General features: G+C 64.0%; 1 protein-coding gene across 1 annotated transcript in view; it reads left to right on the plus strand.

Moving 5' to 3' along the window:
* Positions 1 to 7,061, plus strand: part of LOC307096575 (uncharacterized protein) — a gene marked incomplete at its 5' end in the record, with an annotated part of 66,751 nt that extends 59,690 nt beyond the window's left edge. Inside the window, one exon of the mRNA XM_079800874.1 lies at positions 5,326 to 7,061. Within this exon, the coding sequence (XP_079657000.1) occupies positions 5,326 to 6,400 (1,075 nt within the window). The remainder of the gene's footprint in view (positions 1 to 5,325) is intronic.
* Positions 7,062 to 8,957: the final 1,896 nt, after the last annotated feature.

The raw sequence follows: 8,957 nt of genomic DNA on the forward strand, positions 1-8,957 counted from the left end.
CACCTCCATGTTAATACGCACCCTGGCTCTGTCTGTGCCTCCATGTTAATACGCACCCCTGGGTCTGTCTGTGCCTCCATGTTAATACGCACCCTGGCTCTGTCTGTGCCTCCATGTTAGTACGCACCCCTGGGTCTGTCTGTGCCTCCATGTTAATACGCACCCTGGCTCTGTCTGTGCCTCCATGTTAGTACGCACCCCTGGTTCTCCAAGGGCAGGACCTGAGCGTCTGCTCCTCCCTCGTGGCCTCCCCCCCGCCCCCGGGCCCCGTCCTCTCCTCCCTCACCCACGTCATCCTGGCAGGAGAGGCCTGGCCCCTATGCAGGCAGCTGTCCTCCGGTGCCCACTGCAGCGTGGGGACCCGCATCTCTGTGAGGCCAGAGCCCGGCGGTGGGAGCTTCCCTCCAACCCCAGAGCCTGCCCGCGGGCACTGGCACTTGGTGGCCATGGGCCTCGGCTGAGCCACTTCCGGTCCCCGGGCCAGGACTCGCCAGCCCCCTCCAGGGGACAGGCCCGCAGGCCGCCGCCCAGATGGAGGCTGTGGGGAAGCCCAGGTGCAGGTACGGGGTCGGGAGGCACTTGTGGGACCACAGTCGGGCCTTCTCCGCGGGCAGAGGGGAAGGCGCCGGAGACCGCAGACCTGGCGCCCCGCCTCCCCCTTCCCGCTGTGGCGCCTGAGCCGATCACTTCCTCTCTGGGCCTCGGTGCTCTGGCCTCTAAAGTGGGACCTTGTGTAGGTACAGGAGGGAGAGCACATTGAAAAAGGGGTGTGCGGTAAGGCATAAGTTACGTGATTTTAAAAACCATTTTGGCCCGGCCGGCATAGCTCAGGGGTTGAGTGTCGACCTAGGAACCAGGAGGTCGCAGTTCGATTCCCGGTCAAGGGCACAGGCCTGGGTTGTGGGCTCGATCCCCAGTGGGGGGCGTGCAGGAGGCAGCCGGTCAGTGATTCTCTCTCCTCATTGCTGTTTCTCTCTCCCTCCCCCTTCCTCTCTGAAAGCAACACAAATATGTATATTGTTAAAGCAGACGTGTTTGCTGAGGACGAGTGGGAGGCCCGGCCACAGCCTCCGGGCCCAGGGCGGGCAGGGCCGAGCCCCACCGCTGAGATGGCATCGCTGGCAGGGCCTGGCTCTAGGAGCGGGTGTGGACAAGGGTCCCCTTCTCCCTCCACAGCCCCGCCAGGACCCCTGACTCCAGAGGCTGGCCGGAGCCGGGCACTGCTGGCATCGCCTGGCTGGTGCCCCTGGCATGGGGAGGCTGGCACACAGCCAGGGTGCTGGGGAGCTCAAGGGAGACACAGGTCCTGCTGGTGGGATGAGATTCCCAGGCCCTGGGACCCCCACGTGGCTAGGCCCGCGCTCTGCGGTGCCCCCGGCCCGCCCGGCCCCTCCGACTGTGGCCAGAGCCATCAATTCCGCGAGCCTGCTAAACGGCGCGCCTTCCCGGGAAATGGCTCAACTCGTAATTTGCGAGCGCTTAAAGGCATCTTGCTATTATTTAACTGCCAAGTGGGATCCTCAAGAGCTGGAGGAATATGTCCTGCCCACTTCCACCTCCTTCGGTGTCCTGGCCGGAGAGCGAAGCGTGTTACGTTGTTACGGGCGCCGAGGGTGGGGCGGAGGGATGGGGCCGAGCCAAAGGACCGCGAGAGGGAGGGGAGGCCGCCAGCTCCTCGAGTGGTTTCCTGTCATTGGTTGTTGCTATGGAGATGGTCTGGACATCATGGACTTCAGCAAACTTTCACCCCCCGGAGCAGGAGGCTCGGAGGTGGGCCTGGTCTTGTAGCTTCAGCGTCGTGGGCCAGGGGACAGAGCACAGGCTGCAAGCTGTCGCTGGCGTCCGCGGCTGGGCCTGCCAGCTGCACGGCCGGAGCAAGCCAGGCCAGGCCGCCCTGTGCCCCAGGCTGCGGTGGGGAGGGGAGGCCTTTCAGTAGGTGGAGCAGGGTCTCCCTGGGGGGAGGGGGAGGTGGGAACTTGACCCTGGCTCACCTATCCCAGCTTGCAAAGGAGCCAGCACCATGGGGATAGGCAAGCTGGGATAGGCGCCCGGTGCCTGTCTGTCCTGCCGACGCCCAGGGGCTGCCCCGCAGACACGAGGGCAGACACGAGCCTTTGGGTTGGGTGGTCTGTACTCTCCGCAGACCTGGCGCCTTTAGAAGCCTCAGGTGCTGCAGGGGTGAGGGCTTCGGCTGTTTCGCCTTCTCGAGCGCAGCTCAGAGGCGGGTGATTGTAGCATCTGTCCTGCCCGAGGCCAGTGGGGTAGGCTGGGTAGAAACACTGGCCGTGGGTCAGGGACCTCAGTCAGAGTCACCCCTCCGTCGCTGGGCTGCTGTGGGACCTCGACCACGTGGCTGCCCCTCTCTGGGCCTGTGTCCTATGCGTGGGTGGAGGCCAGGAGTCTCGAGGGCCCTCTAGCTCTCACCCGGGGCTGGGTGCTGAGAGCGCACGCGGGCGTCAGCAATGCCTGTGGCCGTGTCGGGGAGAGCTGCCTTGGAGGACGGTTTGGGAATGGAGTCTGTGGGTCATTGGCTTCACTATTCAGTTTTATCATTGAACCAACCTTCGTTTTGTCCATGAACTCTTTGTCATCGAAACACGTGTTAACGAAAAAAAAACATTGAAACCTGTAAAGAATTTTAGTGAGTTTATTTGAGCCAAACTGTCGACATATGCCGGGAAGCAGAACCTCAATGAATTGAGATTATGCTCCGGAGAATGCAGGGTTACATCTATTTTTATACATTGCCATCAAAGGAGGGACATAGGTGGGCTACATGAAATTCATTGGATAAAGTCAAACGGTGGGAAACCCCTGGGATTGGACAAAAAGTAAAATGATGGACACACACTTAGGTGGGTACAGGAACAGTTAACATGATAATGAAGGAATTTGAGGCATCTGTCCTGGCGCCCAGCACATTTGGTTGTGCCCCAGGGGCTCCAGCAAAAGAAGGAAGTTACAAGTTACCCAGACATCTCACAGATATGTTATCTTAGAGGCAAAAAGGCAAATGGGCTCAGGAAAGAAGATCCAAGTTGATCTTTGTCAGGGAAGATAGCAGCCTAGGAATGACTGCCCACTATAACCTGTTTGTAGTTAAATATTTAATTTTCAAACCATCCTTTGTGGTTATTCCAGGTCTCTATGAGTTTTCAAGACCGCCACACAGGCCTCCCCTGAGCTTGTCAGGTTAGCAGGTGGCTTCTTTCGTTCACACACGTCAACCAGATGTCCCCGATTTCACGACTTAGAGCGTTTCTTGGATCTTTCCTGGGATGGGAGTGGTGCTCATTGTGGCTTCGTTGCCTCGACAGATTCCTCCCGGCATTTAAAAATAGATTCCCTTCCAGCCCGCCAGCTCTCCTGGCGCGAAGAGCTCCTTACATTTTTCCTCCTTTGAAGCTGTTCGACACATCGTTTGCCCGCCTGGCGCGGCAGAAGGCTAGGTAGTCATCACACCCTCAGAAACCATTGCGGCTCTCGGGGCTCCGCTCGGGGGAATTGGCGTATAAACACGTTGCCCTTCGGTGCCAGGACCCCCTGGGAACCCAGGAGGACTCTCGTTTCTAAAACGTGGAGCGGTCAGAGTTTCTTGGTTCCAAGAGCCCATTTTTAAAAGCCAGACGGAAGCTTCGCGCTCGCGGAGGCGCCGGGCCTGGGACCTCAGCCTGGGAGGTCTGCGGGACGGGACGCACCAAAGTAACGGAAACAGTGAAAACGGTGGTTGTGCCGAGGGGGGCGGGGGGGGGGGGGCTGGGGGGAGCAGGGGGCTTGTAATAGCAATAAGCTGGGGGAGTGAATTTCCAGTGCACGGCGTTCTGTCTCCCTCTTCGCGGGCAGCTGTTTTCTGATGTTACTGTTCCATTGTTTCAAACGATTCCAGGACGGGCTGGGTTGGCCTTGCAGGACGGGAATGCTGCTGTTGGTGGGTTATTAAATGTCAGGAATTTTCCTAAGGCTCCACTCCAGGTCTGACCTGGCCCAGTCCCCAAATGGCTTTGATGCCGAGCCTGGCCTCTCTGACTTCGTGGCTTACCCCGCCCGCCAAGGTTTGTTCTTATCCCCCCCCAGCTCCCCCCTCCCCGCGCCCCTCCCCCCTTTCCCCCCCTCCGCTGGAATTCTAGCCACTCCCTCCGCCCGCCCTCTGCCCCCTGGAGGTGGCGGCTGGACTGGGCTGGGCTGGGAAGCCCCTCAGAGCGAGGCATGGTCTGAGGAGTCAGCTTCTGTTGTTACTCCTCTTCTTCCCGAGGGGCTTCCCCAAGGAGCCGGCCTGGCTGGGGGCGGAGGGGGTCTGGCCCCTCCCGTCGGTGCCTCACCTGGGAGCACACGGGCCCTTGGGGGTGCTGACCCGCTCACAGGAAGTGCTGTGTGCGCTTCCAGACAGTGTGAGAAGCGGGTCCCACTGCCCCCCCCCCACCCCGCCCCATGTCTCCACACCCGCCGCTCAGTGTCTCTGGGGCCTCGCCTCCACCCGGGCATAACCCTGGCCTGGGCCCCCCAGCCCCCATCAGACACCAGGTGGCATCCTGGCGGGCACGTTTTCCGGGGGCCCAGCCCCTCCGCCCGGCTCCCTCGGTCTCCACACCCGTAAAGACAGGCCAGGCAGGAGCCGCCTGCGGGACCCGGCTCGGTTCCTCTGACCCTGCTCCTGGGAGAGACAGGACCGTCCGCATGGGGCGCCTGGCCCGTCCCCTGTGCCCCCGGGTCGGCGGCAGAGTCACCGCACGTTCTGCAGAGCGGGGTGCTTATCCCAGGGGCCCCTCAAACCCCGACACACGGGAGAGGCAGAGACGGCGCTAAACCGCCAGCCTAGGCTCGTTTCATGGACTAAATCTTCATGCAGACGCTGTCACCGCCAGGCTCGCTCTCCGACCTGAACCGATTGGAGGGACGGTGGCCTGGGAGTAACGAGGGAAACCAATGAGGGAGGGGGAGGGCCGCCGGGAGACGCGGTCTGGGCAGCGCTGTCCCCGAGAGGACAGGTCCCCGGCAGGGATGCGCTGGGTGAGGGCAGGGACCACAGCCTTCCTACTGATGGGCCCAGGGACCCCGCTCCCAGCCCGCTGCTGCCTCCGAGGGAAACGGATGCCCCGACCTGGTGTGTGACCAGGGAGGCCTGGCAGTCACAGCAGTGTGGGGTGTGGGCCGCACCCCCGGTCCCAGCTCCGGCCAGAGTGATGCCTGGCGCCCCGAGGGAGCCTGTCTCCTGCTGCCCGGGGTGGGGGGCCACAGGGGCGCGCGTGGCCCACGTGGCGTACGCGGCGGACTCGATACAGCTGGCTCCGCGGCGCCAGTCGCTGATGGTGGTGTCCTTTCCTCCAGGTCGTCGGACTTCGGCACGACCTACACCAAGCTCGCCATCCAGCCGGGCTTCACCACCGTCATCGACAGCTTCTTCATCTGCCCCGCCAACAAGAGGAAGGTAGGTGCTCGCGGCACTCCGCACAGCCGGTCCCGCCGGGACCCTGGTCACCCGCACAGCCGGTCCCGCCGGGACCCTGGCCGCCCGCACAGCCCGTCCTGCCGGGACCCTGGCCGCCCGCACAGCCGGTCCTGCCGGGACCCTGGTCACCCGCACAGCCGGTCCTACTGGGCGACCCTGGCCGCCCGCACAGCCGGTCCTACTGGGGGACCCTGGCCGCCCGCACAGCCGGTCCTACTGGGGGACCCTGGCCGCCCGCACAGCCGGTCCTACTGGGGGACCCTGGTCGCCCGCACAGCCGGTCCTGCCGGGACCCTGGTCACCCGCACAGCCGGTCCTGCCGGGACCCTGGTCACCCGCACAGCCGGTCCTACTGGGGGACCCTGGCCGCCCGCACAGCCGGTCCTACTGGGGGACCCTGGCCGCCCGCACAGCCGGTCCTACTGGGGGACCCTGGTCACCCGCACAGCCGGTCCTGCCGGGACCCTGGCCGCCCGCACAGCCGGTCCTACTGGGGGACCCTGGCCGCCCGCACAGCCGGTCCTGCTGGGACCCTGGCCGCCTGCTGCCCTGGCCGCCCACCGTGCTGTCCGCCTCTCCGGCGCCGCCCGCCCAGGTCCGCCTGCACCCGTCTCCCTGAGGGGCTTTAAGGGACCAGCGAGCGGGGCTTGGGAAAGGCTGTGTGTGCCGGCCGGTCGGTGCCTCGGTCTTCTCGGCCCGGGAGGCGGCCCCCGGACGAAGCCGCACGGAGGGTGGGCACTGCCAGGCAGGAGCGCTCGGTGGTCGGAGTCCTCAGGCAGGACACGCAGCCGCTCGGCTCAGGCTCCTCTGGTGACCGGGTCTCGATGCGGCTTTGATTTCTCAGCCGAGCTTGGCATCTGTGTGTGGTCTGCGTGTCTCCCCGCTCGGCCGTCGGCTGGCCGTGTCCGTCCCAGGCCGCCCCTCCCCCAGGTTCCTGAGGAGACCCTCGGGTAAATCCCCGATGACGCCCTGGCCACCGGGGGCCCACAGCAATGGAACGCGGAGCAGCCGTGGGGGCACAGGGGTCCTGGCTTCTGGGGTGGGAACCCGGCCCGCGGCTCACAGGGGCTCTGACAGCATCTGCGAGAGGGCGGTCCCTGAGGGCCCAAGGTCGCGCTCCACACCAGCACCGCCACTCCGCAGGCGGTCAGGCCTGCTGGGCGCCAGGCCGCGTGCTTGCTGCCGGGAGGGAGGACCATCCCATCCCGTGGCCCTCAGTGTGGGGTAAGCACCCACCATGTGCCAGGACCCTGGCGGGGCACCGGGGAGCGTGGGCGAACCGGACACGCAGTTTTAACCTTCCAGAACCTCTAGGGTCTGGGGGAGCCCTGACACGGAGCTCTCTGCTGGGTTTTTGGGGGGGAAGAGAGGAGGGGCCCAGGCCGGCCTGCAGGGAGGCTGCCTCCCCGTCGAATCAGGGCTGGGGGAGGGGGGGCCCCGATTTGCGGGTCACCTGCGGCAGCGTGCCAGCAGCCCGCCTCCCTGTTGTGGGTAATGGACAGGTTTTGCAGGAAGATGCAAATGCAATTAGGATTCCATTTAAGCAACAATTACAGGCCAGGCAGCACTTTATAGCTTCTTAAGAGACCACTTTGCAACCTGCCTCACAAAACGAATCCCCTATAATCAGAGCTCCGGGCCCTGGTGCCCGCGGCACGGTGTCTCCCCCCACCCCCCGCCCCCGGTGCCCAGAGCACGTGCCCCCGGCGCCTGCGGCACAGTGTCTGCCTGGTGCCTGTGGCACAGTGTCCGTGCGTTGTCATGCACATCCTGACACCCCGGGCCTGGCAGTCCCGGACCTGCCCCCGGCCTCCCTGCTGCTCGCGAGTCCCCCGGGCGCTGGCCGAGCGCCCTGACCTGGCTGCGAGAACAGGGTGTGGGGAGAGCAGGCGCCGCCCGGGGGAGCTGGCCCGGCACGGGGTTGCTGTCAGGTGTCATGTCTTTTGTTAAAAATTCATGTGAATTTCCATTTTACTCCATGATGTATCCGTGTTGGTTTGAATACTAGTCTCTCTCTCTCTCAGCCTCTCTCTGTCTGTCTCACACACACACACACACACACACACACACTCTCACAAACTCTTGTGGAAGGACCAGGAGAATGCTCCTGCTTTGAGACGCGGGCCCCAGCCCAGCCCCCAGCGGCCCCTCCGGCCGCCTCGCTCGCGAAGCTCAGGGTCAGCATAGGTCTCCATCCGTTCACCTCGCTCTTCCTTCTGCTCGCTCACCTGGACCTCGTCGCCGAGAAGCCCAGGGTCCCAGAGCAAACGTCTGCTTCACCCTGACGACGGGAGGCCACCTCGGGGGAGCCCTTTAAAGCTGGGGGGCCTCAGGGCCATCTCCACCCGGGAGAACACAGTGTCCGTGTGTCTGAGCCGCATGTCCCTCTGTCTGATGGGACGGGGGCGTGGTGGAGAGACCAGGGCTGCGAGGCCGAGGCTTCGGCTCCAGGGCCGCCTCCCATGTCTGAGCCGGCCTGTCTGTGGGGCCTGGTCCCGCTGAGCCCCGGGGGGACGGCAGCAGGCCTTTGGGCTGTTCCGTCACCTCGTTACCTCCAACACGCGGCGGGGGCTGAATAATGTCCCGCCCCCAAAGGCGTCCGCATCCTAATCCCCAGAACCTGCGAGTGCTATTACTGCCAATGCCAACAGGGACTGTCAGATGGAGGGGGCCACGAGACACGGAATGCGGCGCCTCTGGAAGCTGGACAAGATCCTCCTGAGCTTCCGGAAGGAGGCCAGCCTGTCGCCACTTGGCGTTTAGCCCCGGAAGACTCGTGTCAGACTTCCGCTGCCAGAACTGCGAGATAGCCGGCGTCGTGTGAAGCTGCTGCGCCTGGCGGCTCGTCACAGCGGCCACCGGGAACGTGCACACGCTCGGAGCACGAGCTGTCACCTCCCTGGCCTTGCAGGGACTGCCTGGGCACTGCCGGTGGGGAGAGAGACTGGCCACGAGGCTCCTAACCAGTGCCACCCCCCTCTGTCCCTTCTCCAGAGGCCTTGAGGGTCTGTGGCCACAGGAGCTCCCTCTGGAGAAGCAAAGACTGTAGGGCTATCCGGCCGGCGTGGCTCAGGGGTGGAGCATGGGCCTAGGAACCAGGAGGTCACGGTTTGATCCCCAGTCAGGGCGCATGCCTGGGTTGCAAGCTTGAACCCCAGTGTGGGGTGTGCAGGAGGCAGCCGATCAGTGATCCTCTCTCATCATTAATGTTTCTCTCTCTCTCCCTCTCTCTTCCTCTCTGAAATCAATAAAAATCTATGTATATAAAAGTCTAAGCGACCATCGAACCGAATGGATGACCGAACAGGCTGCGTGGGGCGACCAGGCCCTCAGGGGGGTCAGTGAGGGGGGACCAAATGACCGAATAGCAGGCTGCGTGGGGCGACCAGGCCCTCAGGGGGGTCAGTGAGGGGGGACCAAATGACCGAATAGCAGGCTGCGTGGGGCGACCAGGCCCACGGGGGGGGGGGGGGGGAGGGGGGAAGTTGGGGGTGACTTAGGCCTGCAGGGG

This window comes from Cnephaeus nilssonii (genome assembly GCF_951640355.1).
Source record: "Cnephaeus nilssonii genome assembly, contig: SCAFFOLD_136, whole genome shotgun sequence".
In the NCBI taxonomy this organism is placed as follows: domain Eukaryota; kingdom Metazoa; phylum Chordata; class Mammalia; order Chiroptera; family Vespertilionidae; genus Cnephaeus; species Cnephaeus nilssonii.